General features: G+C 55.9%; 1 protein-coding gene across 3 annotated transcripts in view; it reads left to right on the top strand.

The window, feature by feature from the left end:
* SMOC1 (SPARC related modular calcium binding 1) overlaps positions 1–20,069 on the top strand; it is a 173,018-nt gene extending 152,949 nt beyond the window's left edge. The window contains exons 11-12 of one of the 3 annotated variants that reach the window (XM_062181328.1): positions 10,320–10,564; positions 17,980–20,069. In XM_062181328.1, the coding sequence (XP_062037312.1) occupies positions 10,320–10,564; positions 17,980–17,993 (259 nt within the window). In that variant the 3' untranslated portion in view covers positions 17,994–20,069. Of the gene's footprint in view, positions 1–10,319; positions 10,565–17,431; positions 17,692–17,979 lie in introns of those variants that run through there. The other 2 variants (XM_062181327.1, XM_062181329.1) reach the window with 2 other exon arrangements.
* Positions 20,070–22,257: the final 2,188 nt, after the last annotated feature.

Here is a 22,257-nt window from a genome sequence, read left to right as displayed (position 1 = left end):
GAGTGCCCACAGAGCCGCCTTGTGGAAACAGCCAAGATGCAAGGGTGGCGGAGTGGTCGTCAGTCCTAACCCAGGAAGGAAGTCCTGCCCTATGGAGACACGGGGCTGAGCGACACCGCGTGGTGCTGCTTCCCTGGGGCCCTGAAACCGTCAAGCCCACTTGGGCCCACATGGAGGTCACTGGATTGTTTTTGTTTTTGTTTTTTGTTTTGCACCAAACTAAGCTTATCTTTTAGTTTCATTTTTCCATGAGTTTTGGAAGTCCCTGGATGTAGCATGGGCGAAACATAGTCTGTACTGAGATGGATGCTATCTGGGGTTTCAGGCATCCCTGGGGGTCTTGGGCCATATCTGCTGTTGTCTGGGCTTGAAAAGGCCAGGTCTGGGGGCTGCCGGCCCGCCGGAGCTGGAGCCAGCTGTCCAGCCGCAGCCCGCGTTCTTCTAGGGGAGCCCTGGGCTACAGGTAGGGGAACGTGGCCAAGTCTTGATACTGGGGAAGTCAGAATGGGGTCCTACCCTCCAACCATGGGCTGAAGGGGCTTTTACAGAAAACGGAAACTAGGATATTTATTTATATATTTTTATAACATGGGGTCTTTTCTCTCTCATAGCGTAATTTTTTTTAAAGATTTATTTTATTTATTTGACAGAGTTACAGAGAGAGATTGAGAGAGAGAGAGAGAGAGAGAGAGAGAGAGAGGTCTTCCATGCACTGGTTCACTCCCCAGATGGCCGCAATGGCTGGAGCTGAGCTGAGCTGATCCGAAGCCAGGAGCCAGGAGCTTCTTCTGGGTCTCCCATGTGGGTGCAGGGGCCCAAGGACTTGGGCCATTCTCTGAAGCTGTCCCAGGAGCATTAGCAGGGAGCTGGATCAGAAGTGGAGCAGCCAGGACTTGAACCAGCACCCATATGGGACGCCTGCGCTGTAGGCTGGGGCTTTAACCCTCTGCGCCACAGCACTGACCCCAAAACTAGGACATTTATAATGTTTTTAATACCCGTGTGTCCTAGGGAGAGGACTCCCTTCTCTTCCAGGTGTAATTTAGAGTTGAGAGAAATTTTTAAAAACTATTCTTTTCAAAAATGTGTTTTTGGGCCAGCGCCGTGGCTTAACAGGCTAATCCTCCGCCTTGCGGCGCCGGCACACTGGGTTCTAGTCCCGGTTGGGGCGCCGGATTCTATCCCGGTTGCCCCTCTTCCAGGCCAGCTCTCTGCTGTGGCCCGGGAAGGCAGTGGAGGATGGCCCAAGTCCTTGGGCCCTGCACCCTATGGGAGACCAGGAGAAGCACCTGGCTCCTGGCTTCGGATCAGCAAGATGCACTGGCCGCAGCGGCCATTGGAGGGTGAACCAACGGCAAAAAGGAAGACCTTTCTCTCTGTCTCTCTCTCTCTCACTATCCACTCTGCCTATCAAAAAAAATATATATATATGTGTGTGTGTGTGTGTATGTGTGTGTGTGTGTTTGATTTTGGGCTCATCTTAGCCTGACTATGCTTGGAATGAGAGGTTGCAACTGCTTGGGTAGTTGTGTTACCTAGAGGCTTGGACGAGAGGGCCCGAGCGATGATTTAGAAATCAAGGAAGGGTGTGAGAGGAAGGGGAAAGAAGGAGAGAGAGAGAAGCAGTGATACGGGGGCGGGGTAGGGGAAGGTAGCTGGCTGGGGCTGCTGGTTTTACTGGGGCTAAAGTCCTCCAGGACCCTCCCCTCATGTTTGGCATAAGCCCTCCTGCAGGCTGGCCTTGCTGGCCCCTGGCCCTCCTCTCATGTTCCCTTCCCTCCCAAGCTCATGTGCCGGGTGCTGATCCCCTGGGTTCCTCCGACAGGTCAAGCTCTTGTCTGCCTTAGGCTTTCCATCCCTGCTGCTCCTTTAGCCTAGAATACAATGCCTCAGCCCCTGCTTGTCCATTTAAATGTTGCCTTCTTGGAGACCACCTGCCCTGAAGGAGCTGTCCCGTCATCCTCTGCCATGGCACCTCCTCCCTCCATTTTTTATTATTGGAGAAGGAGGAGGGGAGGAGAGAAGGAGAGAGAGAGCTCCCATCTGCCGATTCACTCAGCAGATGCCCACAATGGCTGGGACTGGGCCAGGCCAAAGCCAGCAGCCAGGAACCCAGACCAGCTCCTTCATATGGGTGGAAAGAATCCAACCACTTGAGCTATTACCTGCTGCCTCCCGGAGTCTTCCTTCACAGAAGCTGGAATTGAGATCCAGAGCCCAGACTCAAATCCAGCACTCTGAAATGAAATGTAGGGAGTGTGCCTTACCCTCCAGGCCAAGTGCTCTTCCCAGCAGCCCTGTGTGGTGCATGGCCTAGCTAGCGCCTGTCACGCTGTGATCTTTTCCTGCTGCTTTATGTGTTGTCTGCTGCACCCTCCCCACCCCTCACACACAAGAATCTAAGTTCTATGAGAGAGGGAGCACTCACTGCCTTATTCTCTGCTGTGTTCCCCGGACTTAGTACCCGGCACACAGCAGGCACTCAACAGTATGTGCTAAGTGAATGAAGAGCTAGAAATACTGGTGGGGGGTGGCTGGGTGCCCCGTGTGGTATTTCCTGATGAGGCCTCTGTATCAGGCACACATCAGAGGGCCCACCGACTACTGCACGACTCAGTGTAGGGGCCAGATGCAGCAGTCAAGTTCATGGTGGCACGTCTTTGTAACCAGAGCTCTGCAATGCCCTGGCTGGGCCTGAGGGGCTTGGGGGCACTGTGTGGACAGAACCCGGCCAGTTGCTCCCCTTCCACGATGTAGGAGCAGCTGGAGATCTGGTGGCGATCTGGGACAGGGCTGAGGAAGCAAATTAGGAAGTCCAGGCCTCCTGGGTTTTGGCCTTCACTTTGGAATTCATGCGCGATGGGGGGATGCTGGGGGTTGCAGACACGGGGCAAGGACACCACACCTGATCTCGCCTGCATCTTTCTGAGGTCTGGCAGATGGAGCTGTCCCTGAGCCGAGGCCGACGGGAGACAGTGAGAAGGGACAGGGAGGGCGTTTGAACAACGTGGGGCAGGTGTCTCCCTCCTACCTCCTCACTCCCCGACCTCTAAGACACAGATATTTTGGCAGCCCCTCCCGGGGATGAGCTCCATGCTGGGTTCTGGGGACATCTGAGGGAGAGGGCACAGTCCCCAGTCTGGAGGAGACACATGGAACCACAGGACCACACTGCGAAGTCGGCGTGGCCACTGACCCTGCGAGAGCGCTCTGGGGAGGAAGGGCAGCAAGGGCGTTGAGGGTCTGTTTGACATAGGAGGTGACATCTGAGCCGCCTTGTCACTCACAAATGTGACAGCACCCTCCCTTAGATGGCCAGGGGCACACTCATCTCAGCAGAGGGGAACACTGTCTTGAGGATGAAGGAGCCAGGGCATATGGGAGGCATTGCAAGAAGCGTAGGTTTGAGGGCAGGCTGTGGACAAGCGGGAGATGAGGCTGCAGAGCCGGGCGGAGCCCAGGGCTCACCAGTCCCCTGAGTCATGCCAAAGGGCAGCAGGGGGCCACCGGACGAGATGGGCTATGCGAGCGGGACTGGAGGGGCGCGAGGCCGGGGCATGCAGGGAACAGCACTCGTCGGTGTGGAGGGGGATGAGAGCCTGGATTGTGAGGGGCGGGGGGCAGGGTGCTGAGCTGCGGTGCAATCAATAGCATTTCCAGATGTGTTAGATGTAGGCAGTGCAAGAGGAGGAGGCGTCTGCTCCCTTTTCTGGCCCTCTAGCCTGAGTTAGTGGTGAAGCCCAAGTCTAAAAATAGGCAAAGTGGAATGGGGGCGTTGGCGGAAACCTCTGGGGCTGGTGCATGGCAAGGAACACCCTGCAGATAGCCTGTTGAGTTATCCCGGGCCCCTCCAGCAGGAGGCAGCATGTCCCTTAGACCGGCCCTCCCGTTTATCAGTGTCAAGGAAGAGTTCTGTGATCGCAGTTGGCCGAGCCTTCTGGAGCCCGGGAGAGCTCTCCCTGCTCCAGGTAGCCCAGGGGAAGTCAGCTGGGAGGGGAGGGGATGCACCTCCTGGCCCTTCCCGTACTCCCCTGGGGCTTCATCCTCCCTGCCCGGTGTTGCTGCCCACCGATGGCTGTGCTAGCAAGAGGCTGGCACGGCGCTGACTTGGCATTTCCCAGCCCCACCTGCGCAGCTGGCAGAGCCCAGACCCGACTCCAGGTGGGGCTCTGTGGGTGTGCGTGGCTTGGCTGCTGCCTGTAGCCCATCCCACCTTACCTTCTCTGGAGCTGCTGAGCACAGCAGTCCTGGGCCCGAGATCTTGGCCGAGAGAGGTTTCCTCGTGGTGGACGGGGCTGGCTCGCCAGCGGTGCATTGCAGCCAAGGCTGGCAGGGCTGAGGCTGCAGAAACAAAACCGAAAGTGCTGCAGAAGGCGGCCTGTGCCTCTCTCTTGAGGTGGGGAGAAGGCTCCGTGGGGCCAGTCTAGGGAGGACCCTGGATCCTGTAGGTTTCGCTGTCCCTGCAGGTGCGAGGCAACAGGGCAGCCACTGAGAGCCCAGGGACACGGCACATACTGGTGTGGAACTGCACCTTTGCCTTCCAAACTCTAGAATTTGGTACCTTTTGGGTGTTTCTACGCCACACCCAAGGGAACTTGGTTATTCTACCTTCCCAGAGAACGCTTTTAGTAGCACCCCACCTATGGAGAGACCCACAGTGTAGCTCAGGGAGTGTAGTGACAGTGATCGTAAGGGGCGCGGTGTGCTCAGTTTAGGACCCCAGCCCTGGCCTGAGTGAATACAGCAAGCTTGGTGTGCAGTGGGTAGCTGTGTGAGAATGTGTGAGACAGGGTCCCGGGTCTGAGGCTAGCGGCAGCCTAGAGCTGGAAGTTGAGTTACTGAGGTTTATGTAAAAGGATAGGACAGAAAAATTGTGAGAGCTAGAGCGGGCAGAGGGGCATGGCTTCCAGGTCAGGGTGTAAGTGGCAGCCTGGAGTAGAAAGGACCCCAGAAAAGATGACTTAAGACATTCCTGGGGACAGTGGGGGAGGCCACCTTGCCCCACTCCAGTCCAACACTCCTCTCTGGATAAATCACAGATTCTGTGCAGCTGACAAAGACTTTTTGAGCCCTCTCTCGGACATGCACACTGCTTGCTTGTCTCCACCAGGAACCCGATAGGGCCCAGTCTTAACCAAAGCTTGCATAAAACATAAGCTCCCCGCTGTCTGCCTTGTCTGTGAATTAAGGCTATTGCCAAATCAGAAACGTATAGGGTTTTATTTTTTTTTAAAGATTTATTTTATTTATTTGAAAGTCAGAGTTACACAGAAAGAGAAGAGGCAGAGAGAGAGAGAGAGAGAGGTCTTCCATCTTCTGGTTCACTCCCCAATTGGCTGCAATGGACGGAGCTGTGCTGATCCAAAGCCAGGAGCTTCCTCTGGGTCCTCCCATGAGGGTGCAGGGACCCAAGAACTTGGGCCATCTTCTACTGCTTTCCCAGGCCATAGCAGGGAGCTAGATCATAAGTGGATCAGCCGGGACTAGAACCGGGACCCATATGGGATGCCAGCACTGCAGGCGGTGACTTTACCCATTTCGCCACAGAGCCGGCCCCAGAAATGTACAGGATTTTAAGTCAGATGCCTTCAGCAGTTTTCTTATTTCTCTCCTAGCTGCTGCCTTTTGTCTCCTTTCATCTTCTAGAAGCGTCATGCTTCAGTATTCTCCTGGACCATGGCTAGAGCGTCTGTTTCTCTAGATCAGGGTCCTTTTTATTTTGTATTTATATGAGAGTCAGAGAGAGAGAGAGAGAGAGAGAGAGAGTGAGTTCCCATCTGCTGGTTATTCCCTAAATGCCTGCAATGCCTGGGGCTGGATCAAAGCCAAAGCTGGGATCTAAGAATCCAATCCAGGTCTCCCACGTGGGTGGCAGGACCCCAATTACTTGAGCTATCGTTGTTGTCTCCCAGTGTCTGCAGTATGAGGAAACTGGAGTCAAGAGAAAGAGGCAGTGATTGAACCCAGACACTCCAGTGGGATGTAGGCTTTTTAACCAGCGTCTTTGCCCCCAGTATTAACACTTATTTATTTATTTATTTAAAAGGCAGAGCAACAGAGAAAGAGAGTAGAGACAGAGAGGGAGACGCAGAGAGAGACGGGGAGAAACACACACATATACACACATACACAGAGGGGGGAAGGGAGAGAGTGTGTGAGAGACAGGGGAGAGGGAGAGAGAAGGAGAGACAGAGGGTCTTCCATCTGCTGATTCACTGCCTAACTGGCCACAACAGCCAGGTCTGGGCCAGGCCAGAGCCAGGAGCCAGGAACTCCATCTGGATCTCCTGTAAAGGTGGAAGGGACCCAGTACTGGCGCCATCACCCTCTGCCTACCCAGCTGCGTTATCAGGAAGTAGCAGCAGGGACTCAAAACGACACTGATATCACATGCTGGCTCACCAGCAGTGGCTTAACCCGCTGTGCTACAATGCTGGCCCCTTAACCAGCATCTTAACCTCCAGGCCAAAGAGCTGCTCTTAGATCAGGGTTCTTGACTTGAGGCCGTGGATTTTGGATGGGCTTTAGGAAACCCAATCATCCCCTAAGATCTGCACTGCGTGTGCACGGACATTTTTCTAGAGAAGGAGCCTATAGCTTTGCTTAGATTCTCAGGTGGACCCATGGTCCTCCATGGACCTCCACGGACCCAAAGCTAAGAAGCTTTTACTCCAAATGCATTTGGGGTTTGGTCTGGCCAAGGTGTATAGTTCCAAAGGACAGCCCCAGTGCTCACTGACTTACAGGTAGAGCCGGGCTGAGTTACACAGGGGCTGGGAGAGTGGTTCTAATTGTCAAGGGTCTCCAGAGAGCCCCCACGCCAGCAGGCAAGGAGGCAACAGAGGCAGGATGTTCAGGCCCCAGGGCAGGCTGGGGGGGGGGGGTAGGGGTGGCGGTGCTGCAAGGAGCCCTGGGAAGTGCTGGGAGGGGCCGTTCTGAGGAAGTGCAAGTGCACTCTGCAGCCCCCGAGGCGCCCAGGCCAGGGCTGGGACCAGGAGGCCACAGTTGGAGCTGCAGCTGCTCTGTGCTGTGAGCCCTGGTGGGAGTGGGGAGAGCCGGAACCCGTCTCCTGATGAGGGGGACGGGGCAGGAAGGGACGGCTGGAGCTGAACGAGGATGGTGATGATGGCTCTCTGGCATGGGAAGAAGCTCTCAAAGGCTGCCGTGTGGGGAGGCACTGCTTCTTGCCCTCGGTGGGGGCGGGGAGGGGAAACTCTCTCAATGGCATGCTTGAGAACTGGACAGACAGGAGCCCCGGGAGCGCACGTTGGAGGCCGCGAGCCTTCCCTGGCAGGGCCTCCTGAGGGATGACTTCATCCCTTCCCGTCTCAGCAGCTGGAGCCTTATTATTCCAGCACCTGGGCAGACATGACGCCATGCCGTGCCTAAAGGTTAAAGGAAGAGCCGCCTTCGCCTGGAGCAAGCGTGGTCCCCTGGCAGGAGGGGCCGGGAGGGGAGGTACCCAGCTGCCCAGGGCGGCGGGGGACCACCCCCTCCTCCACCACCTGTGTCCTTCCTGACATCTAGAGGAAGGCAGAGGCCGTGGGGTGCTCCACGTCCATCCTGCATCTCCTGCATCCCGAAGAGGGCCTCCCGCTGCCCACCTGCTGTGCACCGCGGGGGGGGGGGGGCGCCCCCCCCCCCCAGAGGCGGTGTTGCAGGTGCACAGGGGTGGAGTCCAAGCACTCACAAGCTGTGTGCGCTGCACGTGACAAAATCCAAGCTGTGCAGCCAGCAACTTCATGCCTGCTTCAAAGACCTCCCGAGCCTGGTTTCCGTGACGGATGAAGCAGATTCGTGAAGAACTGCAGGCAGCTGGCGGCTCTGTATGGCTCCCTCACACTGTCCCCAGGCTCTCCCTGGGTCAGCCCTGCTAGGGTGAGGGCCGCCTGGCAGAGCTGCTCATTGTGCCCTCTTGGAATCAGTCCAGGATGCCCAGGGGAACCTGTCCAAGATGGAAACGCACTTAATTAGAGGTGGGCGTACAGCAGGATGACTGACTTTTTGTTTTTCTTTATTTTTTAGAAAGATTTATTTGTTTATTTGAAAAACAGAGTGGCAGGAAGAGAGGGAGAGCCAGAGAAGGAGGGGGGGTGGAGAGAGAGAGAGAGAGAGCTTCTATCCACTGGTTCGTTCCCCCAAATGCCTGCAACATCCCAGACTAGGCCAGGCTGAAGTCAGGAGCCCTGAACTCCATCTATGTCTTCTACATGCGAGACAGATACCCAAGTCCTTGGGCCATCATCTGCTGCCTCCCAGGCTCATTAGCAGGAAGCTGGATCAGAAGCGTGGAGTAGCCCAGACTCAAACCAGGCATTCTGATATAGGATGTGGGCATCCTAAGTGGTGGCTTAACCTGCTGGGCCACAAAGCACTCCCTCTCTACTTTTTTTGTAATAAAATTTCTTTTTCCTTGAACTCTGAGGTCACTTAAAGGGTGAGGTGGGCAGGGAGTTTGCTGGATCTTTCACAGGGGATAGGTCGCAGATGGGCCCCTCCCTTCTGGAAAAATCTGCAAACTCCAGAGAAAAGAGGGTGACTTTGGCAAGCACCTTGAATAGTTTCTTTGATGAGCAGCTTCCGAATGTGCAGGCAGGCCCTGACCCCTGCTTCAGGTCCCTGTATAACAGCAGCCCCTCTGTGCCCTCTTCTGAGCCCTGGCACACATGTGCTGTATCCCAGTGTCCTGCACGTGAAGTATCTGGAAGCATGGGGCTCCCAGGCTCAACCGTGGTCCCCTTCCCAAAGGGAAGCTGCTCAGGAATTTGAACGCTAGGGCCTAGATGATATTCGCTCAGGGCCCAGCCGTGGGACCTGGAGCCACGAGAGTTGTGCGGCTCCATCCAGTCCCCCCTTCTGGAATGGACACATCCTCTAAAGCTTATAAATATTAGCTAGCACCCTAATCCTTTTGGGGAAAAGAAGGGGCAGACATAAATAGATAAGACAGATGGATGGGTCGTTGCATGGAGTTATACGAGTGGGCACTGGACTCGTAGCCTCACAGTCAGTCAGGTGCATGGCCTTGCTGGATGTGACCTTTACTGTGCATCTGGACAGCAGGAGGTGTTCTTGGTAACTCTAGTTCCGGCGGAATCCCCAGGGGGTGCTGGTTAACCTGTGGTTCCCCTGGGTCCACCCCTGACCTCCTGTCGGATAACTATGGGCTAGAGAGACTCCCTCTAAGAGGGCCTGGGATTGGCTGGTTTTAGAAGCTCTGCTTTTGTGCATCTCAGTTGCCTTCTTCTCTCAATTCCTGCCCTCTTGGTGCCTGGCAGTGAAGGGCCATGAACATTTCATCCTTTGCTTGTACTTGTCACTGGCTATTGTCACACCACTGGCTCTACCTCAGAGAGACTGTGGGCAGCTGGAGGACATGGGTGCCCTCCCAGGACCAGGCCCGGCACTGAGTGTGCGGTGGCCATAGAGCACCCTTTTCCATGGTTGCATCCAACGAGGCCCACACATTTGTCTTCAGTGAGCACAAGGCCAAGAGAAGGGCAGCTCGGAATCCAGCTGTGGCCTACTCAGGTGAATTAAATCCAGCCAAGTTATTCTAAGTACTCATCAGGTGCAAGAACTTTCTTGGCTGTGGCAGGTTCATAAGGTGCACATCTGTGGGGTCCCTGGGAAAAAAATGGTCCAGTTCTGAGACAAGTGGGAGAGGCTGTCTCGATGCTGCCCTGAGCTGAGTGCATCTGGGGGTCTGTGGCTTGCAGAAGTCATTTCTTCCTGACGCCTGGCGGCCCAGCATGAGTGCTATCTTAGTCCATTTTCTGTTACTGTAACAGAATACCAGGTACTGAGTAATTTATAAAGGAAAGAGGTTTATTTTGGCTTCTGGTTCTGGAAGTCCAAGGGCGTGGAGCTGGCAACCTCTTGGCATCTGGCAAGAGGAGGGCCTTTAGTGAAAGGCAAAAGATTTATATGGTCTGAAGAGCAGCCAGAGTAGCAGAGGAGGGCCTTGTACAGCTTAAACTCATGGCAGAGAGTAGGAGGGCAACAGGTGCACCCAAAGAGAAGGGGGCACAAAGGAAGCCAGATGCTTTATAACAGTCTGCTCCTGGGAGAACAAATTCATTCCCGTGAGAACTAACCTTGTACTGCAACAAAGACAATAAACTCTCTTAAAGGCTCCACCTCCCAACACCATTTCATTGGCAACCAAATTCCAGCATGAGTTTTGGTGGAGACAAATCACATTCAAACTACAGCAAGCGCCCTGGCGACTGACCACCTGGGAGAGAATCGTGGCGGGATGGGTGGGTGGAGTGGCCGACGGTCCCTGCCAGATGCTAAACTTTGTTCTCTGGGCCCAGATTCTCAGAGCCAGATCCCAGCCACACCCTGGAGGAGCGAGTGGTGCACTGGTACTTCAGCCAGCTGGACAGCAACAGCAGCAGTGACATCAACAAGCGCGAGATGAAGCCCTTCAAGCGCTACGTGAAGAAGAAAGCCAAGCCCAAGAAATGTGCCCGGCGCTTCACCGACTACTGTGACCTGAACAAGGACAAGGTCATCTCGCTGCCTGAGCTAAAGGGCTGCCTGGGTGTTAGCAAAGAAGGTGAGTGGGCCCCTGGCCTTTCTGTACAGGGACCCAGGGCTCTGAAATGTCATCTACTCAGTGAGCGCTGGAGTCTTATGTGTTCCACAACTATTTCCTGGGATTCTGCTATGTTTCGTGCTAGATGCCTGTTACTGTGGCAGAGCAGACAGGTAAGGCCCTGTGTTCTCACAGTCTACTGAGGAGACAGGTTTTTAGTAAGCGTTCCCACGCATTGTGATAAGGGCCGTGAGGGTGTATTAGTTACGGCAGGCTGCAGTAACAAGTAGACCCACGTGTATCCTGGCTCAGCAGAGTGGAGATGTTTTGTCTTGCCCATGGAGTGGTTCAGTAGTGGTGGTTGTGTGTGTGTGTGTGTGTGTGTAGAGAAAGCCCTCGGAGTGGGGTGATCTCCTGTAGCCACCCCGAGATCCAGGCTGAGAGTGACTCTGCATCTCCACCCTGTGGCTCCAAAGGTCACCCTTGGAGTCATCTGCGTTCCCCGTCAACCAGATGGAGTCAGCGTGGAGCAGTGGAGGGAGGGAGTTCCATGGCCGGTCTTGGGAAGGACATGCATTAGTTCTCCTATTTCGCTGGCTCGAACTCAGTCACAAGACCACAGCCAACTGTGAGGAGACTGGGAAGCCAGGAGGAGGCAGCAAGCATGGATTGTGGCGAACACCTACCTAGAAACCTCCGTCACAGTAGAACAGGTGGAGAGGATTGTGGGAACATACAGAGGTGGGTAGGCAGCCTCAGGACACTTTGTGAATGGAAATGTCTAAACCAGGGCTCAGCAAACCACGGCTCACGTGCCTAACCTAGTCCGTGACCTGTTTTTGTGTGATCTTGCATTTTCAATGTTTAGGTACTATTTTGTTTATTTCAGAGACACCTGGGGTGGGGTGAGAGAGAGAGAGAGCGAGCGCTCTAGTGTCCACTGTTTCACTCTCCAGTGCCCACAACAGCCTAGGCTGGACCAGGCTGAAGCCAGGAGCCCAGAACTCAGTTCATGTCTCCTGTGTGGGTGTCAGGGACCCAAATGCTTGAATCCCCTCCTGCTGCCTCCCAGGGTGCACATTAGCAGGAAGCTGGGATGAGGAGCTGAGCTGGGACTGGAGCACAGGTGTTCCATCCGATACAGAGTGTGGATTCCTAACCTGCATAATTGCTAGGCCAAATGCCCACCCCAGTTTCTGCTCTTTTAAAAGGTTATCCTTTGAGGCCAGCATTGCAGTACAGAGGGTTAAGCCACTGCCTGTGAAGCCGGCATCCCGTGTGAGAGCTGGTGTGTGTCCCAGCTATCTGCTTCCTAGCCAGATCCCTGCTAATGTGTCTGGGGAAGTAGTGGAAGATGGCCCAGGTGCTCCGGCCTCTGCCAACACATGGTAACCTCAGATGGAACTCCAGTTGCTGGCTTTGGCCTGGCCCAACCCCAGCCATTGTGGCCATTTGGGGAGTGAACCAGTGGATGGAAGCTCTCTCTCTGTTTCTCCCTGTCTCTTTGTAACTCTGCCTTTCAAATAAGTAAATATTTAAAAAATAATGATATCTTTTTTAAAAAAATCACTGTCCTATTTTTATGTTAATTTTACTAATTTTAAAGGTAGAATTACAGAGAGAGGAGAGAGAGAGAGAGAGAGAGAGAGAGAGAGAGAGAGAGAAGGAGGTCTTCCATCCACTGTTCACTCCCCAAATGGCCACAATGGCCAGGGTTGTGCCAGGCTGAAGCCAGGAGCCAGGAGCTCCTTCCAGGTCTTGTGGGTGTAGGGGCCTGAGGACTTGGGCCATTTTCTGCTGCTTTGCCAGACACATTAGCAAGGAGCTGTATTGGAAGTGGAGCAGCCAGAACTCAAACAGCCCCATTTAAGATACTGGCATTACAGGTGGCGGCTTAACGCCTTGTGCCACAATGCTGGTTCCAAGGTTGTCATTTTTTTAAAAGAAGATGAATATAAGACAGAGACTATCCATGGGCCACAAAATATCTAAAATATTTACTATCCAGTCTTCTACAGATAAATTTTGCTACCTCTGGTCTAAACGAACAGCCGAGGCGTCAGTAGAAGTTGGCCAAGGAGAGACATCAAGGGAGAGAAAAGCGTTCTAAGCCGCAGACGATGGGGAGAGAAGACTGGGAAACAGGTTTAGAGGAACTGAAAGCCGTGAGTTTCAGGTGGCAGGAATTGGGAGGGGGGCAGTGACAAGAGGCCAGGTGAGACCAGAGAACCTTTTAATCCAGGTAAGAGCTTTGACTTCATGAGGACGGAAGAGAGGTTTGGGAGGGGCTCCGTCAATGCCTACGAGTGTGGTTCCCACTGCACTGTGGAACGGACTGGCGATGAGCAAGGTGGAGTCCAGACGAGAGGCGGTAAGGGGCCAAGTTAATGAAACCCGGGGGGTTTGAAGAAGAGGGTGGGTTGGCGACTGAGTGGACTCTGGGGATGTACTGCAGGGCAGGGCTTTTCACCGACATGCGCAGTGTGGACAGGGAGCAGAGCAGGTGAAGCGGGCGGGGAAGACACAGGACGGCTTAGACGTGTCGAGTTGGATGCACCTGCAGGCTGCATGGCCCTGTGGTACAGGTGGAGGCTCTGGGCTGCAGAAGCAGACTTGGGTGATGCTGACTTATTCCTAACAGAGGCTTTGGGAAAGCCAAGGTGGTCTAGGGTGGTCTAGAACACAAAAGGGCTTTTTCTTATTTCATGGCAGACTGTGTCGACTCAAAGGGTAGCATGGGAATGGATGGGCTACCCCAGGAACCATCTGAGAACCTGTGTGGGTTCTGAGGTTAACCAGTGTGTGACCCCAGGTGAATGACCTCCTCACTCTAGGCACGGCTGTCTGATGAGGATGCTTCTCTGTGCTCCCTGGGACGCCGGGGCGTGGGTCTGCCTCAGCCGCAGGGCTCTCACTGTGGCAGACTCCGCCATTCTGTATTTCAGTTTCTTCACCTGTGCAGTGGGGATATTGAGCGTGTGAAACAGCAGAAGTGCAGCGCTACCCCTCTGCTTCATGAGGTCATTGCCTGTCTCAGCAGCACCGACCACAGCATTGCACTTCCTTTCTCAGCTCCCCGTGAAGCCGAGGACTCTGTCTTCTCAATTCCCCATCTCCTGCACACTTCAGGGCACTGAGCAGTTCACTGAGCCCTCGTCAAATGACTGAATGAGTGAATGAGTGGATGGGGGATTTGCCTCTAGTGTGACTTCACACTTGAAGTGTGTGCCCATTTCACAGGGTGCAGACAGAGGGCTACCCCAGTGTCTGTGTAGGCCCCACACCCAGCCAGGAGCATTTCTGGGCTGAGCAGGAAAGAGATCTCAGATCCGTTCCAACCCTGTCTCTGGTCCCCTTCCCCTGCTGGTAGTTCTGGTTGTCACAGCACACAGAAGCCAAAGGAAGGCTGAGTGTGGTGACCTCGGGTCCCCAAAGCCTAGGAGCTTCCCCACCGTTTCTTGAAGCCTTTGCAGGCACCAGGTGTCTGCCAGTCCAGCACGGAATGAAGCAGCCAGGGAAAAGTGCGGGTCAGACGTGGTGTTTAGGGCACACCGGCCATCTCGAAGTCCCTCCTCACCCCACACTCAGCTGGGGACAGGACGGAGGTTCAGGTTACCTTCACAGCTTTGCCCACGGAGGCCTCTAGGGTGCGTTGCAATGCAGCTGTCATCCTTCTTGGCCCAACCTCTCTCCTGACTCCCGCCGCAAGGCGAGACTGGGGAGACCAGAAGCTTTGGACGGTTGTTTGAACCCTGAACGTACTGCGTGGTTAAAAGTGCATCTGTATGTGCACACGTATGTGCGTGTCTCTGTGGGCATGGCTGAGTGTGTGCGTGGCTGTGTCTGTGTGTGCAAGGTCTGCGTAGTGTCTGTGCACACGTCTTTAGGCATTGTCTGTGGGTGCACGTGTGCATGTCTGTATATGCACTGTCTTTAATATGTCTGCCTGTCTGCGCGTGTGTGTGATGGGGTGGGACAGAGTGCGGCAGCAGGGGATGGAGGGTTAGTTTGTCGAATGGGTTGGGCAGGAGGCTGTGTGGATGCAAAGCCCACGGGGAAGTGCAGTAGGATTCCTCTCCTTCATGCTGCAATTCTGCGCACGCCACAGGGTGCGCCGCTCTAGGTGCACGCCTGCCAAGAGCGAGAAGCCCCTCTAGGTCCTCTAGTGTGTTCTGCAGGTGAGGACCTAGAAGAGCCTGCAGAGGGCCCGCTGTTTCCTCCAGGCTGCTCGTGACGCAGCGTCCTTGCTGGCACTTGGCCCAGCCTCAGGCATCCTGGGCCAGACCGCTGTCCCTCCACGAGGAGCAGCCCAGAATGTTGAAGACAGTGCCTCGTGTGTCCAGGTCAGGCTTGAGGAGGCCTGAAGAAGCCAAGGGGGTGGCTGGCTATCAGTGCGCCTGGGGAAGCAGGGAGCAGACCCAGCCTTGGGATGGTGTGAACAGGCGGAGAGGTGCAAGTGATCTGAACTCCCCGAGTCTCAGTGTTCCTATCTGTAGAATGGGAAGGAAAGCATCAACACCTAGATTTGGAGTGAGGCTTTACTGAGCTGTGGCATGTCGAGGACATAGCACAGTGCCTGGCACACAGACAACGCACAGAAGGGATGGGCACCGGAGGATCCCTTCAGCCTGCGCTGGGCACAGGCCTGGTGGCTTCCCTGTGTCCGCCTGCTCAGGAGGTGGGCAGAAAAGCGGCTTGGGTAGATGCCACCTGTGCGGCTGCTCCACGCCAGGAAGCCTACACACTGGTCATCTGGTGTCGTGGGGCGCCCTCTGGTGGGCTGACAGGGGCTTGCATGCAGGGGGGCGGGGCAAAAGCTAGATAGGGGCCGGCTGTAGAGTATGGGAATGAGTAGAGTTTACGGCGTGTGAGACTGAATTTTTGGAAACGCCTTGGGATCTCAGCTTCTTTTACCATCAAGAACCCTTGCTGGAGAAGTCTGGGCAGCACCGGAAGAGGCCATTCTGAGGCCCAGGCCTGTGTCTGAACGGGCCCTTCCCTATTTATAAGCACCTGCGTCAGGGAGGTTGTCAGCACCTGGCCCAGTGCTCCCGTATTTCAGGAATGCTAACCCTCCCTCTGACCTGCCCGAGGGTGCCGGCTGCCCCGGGCTCAGGCTCGTCCTCTCGCCTGCCCTCCCTGGTGGTCAGAGTGTAGTTCTCCACAAGCAACCTGTGCCATCCGGGAGAGGCTCCTCGGCGTCCGCGAGCCTCAGTGCCGTCCTCACAACGTGGGGACAGTTGTGCCACTGTCGTATAAAGGCACTGAGGATTCCGTGATGGGACCCAGGTACGGGGACCAGCAGTGCGCGCCTCTACGAAAGGGAACTGGTTTTATGCCTGGTGATCCATTTGGTTTCCTGAGCCTCATTGCTGTGGGGGACTTTGAAAAGTTTGTGGAAAATGGAATTATAGGATAAGTTTATACTGATGCAAAAAATTCAGAAAGCTAAGTGTAGGAGGGCCTTCCAAAAGCACATGACAGAGTGTGTAGTCCCGGTCGGGGCGCCGGATTCTGTCCCGGTTGCTCCTCTTCCAGGCCAGCTCTCTGCTGTGGCCTGGGAGTGCAGTGGAGGATGGCCCAAGTGCTTGGGCCCTGCACCCCATGGGAGACCAGGAGAAGCACCTGGCTCCTGGCTTCGGATCAGCGCGGTGCGCCGGCCGCAGTGCGCCAGCCGCGGCGGCCATTGGAGGGTGAACCAACAGCAAAGGAAGACCTTTCTCTCTGTTTCTCTCTCTCACTGTCCACTCTGCCTGTCAAAAATTAAAAAAAAAAAAACAATTAGTAATACAGTGCAAAATGAAAAGAGCAGATTTAAGATATCATGGAGAATAGAATCCATTTTCTCTCTCTCTTTCTCTCTCTCTCTCTCTCTCTCTCTCTCTCACCGTCCACTCTGCCTGTCAAAAATTAAAGAAAAAAAAAACCTGGGTTTAAAACTTGTTTGCCCCAAAATAAACTTTCTTAGTTCCGTTCTCCACGGACTCCTTGAAGGCCCCTCATATGCGCTCACCTCTCTGCCCACCACTGGGAGGAGCAGCTGTGGGTGCAGCTCAGCGGGGAGGGGCAGGCAGCCAACCTGGCTCTGCCGCTGCCCCCTGCCCCCGGGCATGTCTCTGGAGCGTTCTGAGTTTGTGTTCTCGTCTGCAAGGTTGGACGCACCAACGCGCCTGCGTCCACTCCACCCCACGGTCTGCGCCTCTGTCTCGGGGCATAAGCCATGTTGGCATAGCTAGAGGGACACGGAGCCATGGCGTCACACAGACAATGCATGCACAGCACTGAACGCTCCCCACGTCTTTCTCCTCCCGCAAGAGTTCAGGCTGCTCCCCAGGCAGGCCTGGGCAGGAGGCGGAGCTGAAACAGCACAGCCGAGGTCCTAATTCCCATTGCACAGAACAACCCACGGCTGGCCCGGCTTTTGGTGTGCAGGCCTCTGCACTCCCTGCCCCTCCGTCAGGAGGCCTGAGCCCTGCAGAAGCAGGCTCAATAGCGTCCGGGACCTCTCAGCACCCTCTGGGGGAGCAGTGGGTGTTAGCGGAAGTGGGTTTGGACTTTCTGTAAGTCACTCAGCTGCCTGTGCCTCTGCTTCTACGATCTGTCAAGTGGAGGCACCAGACTGGTTTGAAGACTCCACCTCCGGCGTTCTGGGACTTGAAGGTCTTGTAGATGTCCAGGAGCTGCTCACTGAGGGGCTCCCAAAGAGGCTTTGGAAGGGGGCTTTGCTTGGAGGTGTTGGTCAGCCACGGGCCCACCCACGCAGACAGGACAGAAGCACAGCTGTTTCCCCACCTCATTCTTCATTCTCGGGATAGAGAGAGCCAGCGAAGCCCTGCCAGCTCCCTGGGTCAAGGCCCCTGCAGTGTCATGTGTTCCTATTCGTTGCAGGTGGTAGCCTTGGCCGCCTTCCCCAGGGAAAATGAGCAGGCACAAACCCTCTCAGTAAGTGGCCCCCGCCTGGGCTCCCTCTTCACTCCACAGCCCCCGCCAGGAAGCTTGGTGAAGGGATCCGCCCTTACTAGATTCCCCCCTCGACAGTCATTTTCCATTTTTGTTCGCTGAGGACAAGAAAGGCTGAAGTAGCGCTAAGAGGACGCTGCCGCCCCACCGGTCACTCCCATACTTGTCATTGCAGCGCAGCCCGGGGTAGTGTGATTTGTACAGAGTGCACAGCCTGACCTGTGCGTACCAGGAAAGCCCTGTTCTCTGGAACCTCCGACAGCCATCGTGTGGCTCAGAGTTGATGGATACGCTGGGCGGATGTGCTAATGTGCACAGTTAGGCCACCTGTGCCCCAGGTGCTGTGTCTGACAGCAGGGGACAAGGCTGCTCCTGTGGGGAGTTGACACACAGCTGCATTTCTCACACCCCCAACGCTAACTGCTTTTTGCTTGTATCCCCCCCCCCCTTTCTGTACTCTCCTCCTCCTCCCACAGGACGCCTCGTCTAAGGAGCAGAAACCAGAGGGCAGGTGCAGAGCCCAGGGGAACAAGATGCGCCATCTGACCCTAACCTCAGCGCTGCCCACGGCCCCGCCACATCCCCTGTAACATAAGTGACGCCCACCATGTTTGCACTTTTAATAACTCTTATTTGCGTGTCTTGTGTTCGGTTTCATTTTTAAACACCAGTATCTAACACCACAGTGGGAACAGGAAGGGGAAGAAAGACTGCTTCTTCTCTCTCTCATTGTAAGTTTTTGGATCTGCTACTGACAACTTTTAGGGGATTTTTTTTAGGGGGGAGGCGGGGAAGGGTGTCGCTGGAACTGAGAAGAAAGAGATTTATATACTGTACATAAATATATATGTAAATTGTATAGTCCTGTTGTACAGGCGTTGGCATTGCTCTTCGTTACCCCCCTCCCTCTCCCTGCTGCCGATTGTGGACGCTTTCTAGAACCCAGAACTGTGTCTTCAGCTGGCCTGGACTCCGCTTGGAGACTCGCCCTGGTGCACATACAGATGGGAGCCTGCGATGCTGTTGCAGACTCCAGCTGTTCGCTTCTGGTGGGAGGAGTGCACTGCTCCGGGCCATCAGTTGGTGAAGTTGTCAGGCCGCTTGGCCCTTGGCCTTCTCCAGGGCTGCTGGGTTGGGGGTAGATGGGCATTGCTCCGCGGGAGGAGGAGAGGCCAGGCCAGCGGAGCAGCCAGCGCAGGCCCCAACTCTCGCCTGATCCATTTGCTTCTGCGCTACAGACCTCCTGGGGCCTGGTTTGCTACCCACCAAGCAAATGACCCTCCAAGAATTTGCATTAGGAGAGTTTAAGCATCTTCCACGTGTCAGGCATGGGAAGGGAGCCAAAGAAAAGCACACGCAGCCGGGCCTTGATTTAGTACATTTAGCAGGGGTGGGGACGGTCCGGCCGCGAGCTGTCGAGGGCCCGTGAAATCATTGGGTCTGGCCCTGCCAAGGCAACCGCAGGCGGGACTCGCGATGCAATAAATCCCTAGCAGGCTAATTTTTAAGTTGCTGATCTTGTACGGCCCACGAACGATGCTATAAATGTCCAGACGGCCCTTGGCAGAAAAGGGCCCCCCCCCCACGCCCGCAGCGCGGGGAGGGGGACAGAAGGCCCGTTCTGGGGAGCGGAACCCGCGGGAAGACATCTGAGTCCCCGCAAACCTCTGCACGAGGCTCCAAGGCTTCAGATGGGGCCGCTGCCTCCGCTCGCCCATCTCCCGCGTTGTCCTCAGCGCTGGCCACAGCCCGAGGGAGCTCCGTACCCAGCAGTTGTGTGTGTGTGTGTGTGTAACCCAAACTGAGGTTCCTCTTGTTCCCTTAAATTTTCCTCTGAGCTCCCAGGCTTCGGGCCAATTCTAGAAGGAAAACTCTCGGACCTTCTGCTTCTGCCTCCCCTAAAAGGACAGGGACAATAAGCAGGCTCTGGGGAGACCCAGGCCTGGCTTGGCAAGGCTCTGTCCCGGCAGGGCTCCCGAGCGTGCTGCCCTGCCGTCGGGGAGATGCGCTGCGACCTCTCCACATTCAGATGACCTTCAGACACAGCGCCAGGTGACAGTGCAGCGCCTATTCCCGTGGGCAGCCCCTGCGGCGCGGAGGGAGCGTGGGGAGCCCAGGACTGCTGCCCTCATCCCACGCGACACCTGGCTCATCTTCGTTTCCCGCCCAGTGTCCCTGGAAGGGCACCCACCTCGGCAGCCGGTGTGTCTGCCACACAGACAGGCTTGCAAGGCAGTGGCCTGTGAGCACTGCCCTCCCCGGGGCCCACGGCCTTCTGGGAATAGGATCTGATGGGGTCTCAGGCCAGAGGAGGTTCCAGCTGTCCTGCAGAAAGTCCTCGAGGGTGTCTCAGGGTGACATGTGGCAGGGTGGAGAGCAAGCCCTCGCTTTGGGCCTCAACCAGAAAACTCGGCGCGCTGGAGCTGGATGGAGGAGACCCCAGCCCCATTCCCGGCTTGGAGGAAGCGTGTCCACATGGAGAGGGGCTCACTTGGGGAGGCTGAAATCTTCCCCAGGCGTCTTCTTCGCTTGTGCGTGTAGGCTGCGCTGTGGTTTTCCTTTGTGAGGGAGGGGCAGGGTGGGGAGGGAGGGAGGGAATCCATTTGTAGCTTGTTTTATATAAAATAAAAATGGATGCACCTCGCAGTGGTTGCCGCGTTCTTTGGGTGGTCTCTGGGGGGGTGAGGCTCTGGTTTCTCCTAGCGCAGTCTTCGTCCCTGGCCGGGGTTGCTCGATCCTCTCCTCCTGGCTGTCAAGGACCATCCCTGCAGGTGGCCACCAGGTGGCCCACACTTTGTGGGAGGAGCCGGGCCCACCCCTTTGGGCTTTACCTCCACTATGTGTGCATTCTCCGTCATTCTTCTTCCTCTTATCTCCGCCCTGCAGCTGCCCCATGGAGTCCCCCGCCGTCCACCTCAGACATCACTGGTGTGTGGGGAACGCTGCAGACAGAGCTTTGGGGGCAAAGCCATGGGAAGCCGAGTCCATGGCCAGCGGGAGTTGGGAGCGAGGCCCGATCTGAAGACCCTAGGCTTGGCTCAGCGGGCTTCATGCAGCTCTGGGTTGGGCTCACGCAGTCTGTGGCCCAGTCCTGCAGGGAGCGAGTCTGGGCTGGTCTGGTTTACAGAGCTGCAGGTCTGCAGGCCGGGGCTCAGCAGCGGGCCCGGCGGGGCTCTCCAGCGCCCTCTGTGTGACTGGCGTCTTCCCGTGCCCTCTTTCCACACACAGCTGTCTGTGATGATGACTCCATGCTCAGCACCTTGAGAACCTTCTCCATGCCCTGCCCCCTTGACCTCCACCAGCAAGCAGAGAGAATTCCCCTTGCAAAATCTCCCCCTAACGTTTCTCCCACTAAGCGCTCCTGAGCCCTTGAGTGTGGCCACACTGCGCCGCTGCCCCCACCCAGGGCTGGGCTTTCCCTGCCCCCAGGCTCTCCGCGGCCACAGCTTACTGCCCACTCCCCAGCTGCCAGATCCCGTGCTGCCTGGCTGCAGACCCTGCCCTGTGTAGTACTCCCCCCACCCCATAACACACGCATCATTGTGGACACAGACCCGGGAGCTTGGCGACGTATTGGGTGCCGCACAGCTGGGACAGGCAGAGCAGGCGTCACCCTCAGATTTTCTGACTGTGGGTCTGGAGCTCTGCCCACGCCCTGTTGCTTCCTTGAAGGGCTGGGACCGCAACCTTCCCCCTCCTGCCCAGCCTGCACCTGCCTGGGGATTGCGTTCAGCCGCGAGTGCATTTTTTTCTCTGAGCAGGTAAGGGCCTTATTAAAGCTACTGCTTGGGGGCCAGCACTGCGGCGTAGCAGGTAAACCCAGTCCCATATGGGCGCCGGTTCATGTCCTGGCTGCTTCACTTCTGATCCAGCTCTCTGCTATGGCCTGGGAAAGCAGTAGAAGATGGCCCAGGTACTTGGGAAACCTAGAGGAAGCTCCTGGCTCCTGACTTGGGATTGACCCAGCTCCAGCCATTGTGGCTATTTGCGGAATGAACCAGTGGATAGAAGACATTTCTCTCTCTCTCTGCCTTCGCCTCTCTGTAACTCTGCCCTTCAAATAAATATGTAAATATTAAAAAAAAAAAGTCACTGCTCTGCCTACTGCAGGCTTCGGGGATCTGGAAAAGAAACAGGAAGGCACTTGCTCCCACAGGACCTCGTTGGCAGATTTGGGTTGTCCTTGCCCCCGGCACAAAGTCCACCTGGAGTAGGAAGGGGGCAGGGCTGCAGGACAAGCGGCAGCCTCCCTCCTCCACGCTCTCCAAGGACGGCAGGGCAAGACTCAACAGTGCAAGATAGGTCCCCCGTGTCCCTCCCTTCACCTGGAGGCTCCGGAGCCACTCTTGGTCTCTGGGGCGGGGGAGACTGGGCCCATGTTTAGCTGGGATGTTCAGAGGTGGATACTGATGGGACCAGCCATCTTCACAGGGTCCCTGTGATGCCAACAGAGAAGGGGCCCCAGATCAGTGCTCGCCCCTGGATCCCAAGGGCATCCAAGTGGGTTGAGAAGCTGGCAGCACCAACCGCCTCATAGAAAAACCCCAAGATAGCCAGGCTGTCGTCTGGCCATTTGCTCCCAAGTTCCTGGTTGGTGGGACTGTACAGGGGAGGACAGCAGAACTCCATCTTTTCATGCAGCGCCACCTAGTGGAGGCCCCAGTCCTAGGGATCTCTACTACCCTTTGTGTGACGTGCACAAATGGACCTTGGTTCTGTGCCTACTCCTCCCAAACACCTGTGCTAGCTGTGGC

The sequence above is a fragment of the Lepus europaeus genome, chromosome 22, assembly GCF_033115175.1.
Source record: "Lepus europaeus isolate LE1 chromosome 22, mLepTim1.pri, whole genome shotgun sequence".
In the NCBI taxonomy this organism is placed as follows: Eukaryota; Metazoa; Chordata; class Mammalia; order Lagomorpha; family Leporidae; genus Lepus; species Lepus europaeus.
This window is presented reverse-complemented; position numbering and strand designations above follow the sequence as displayed.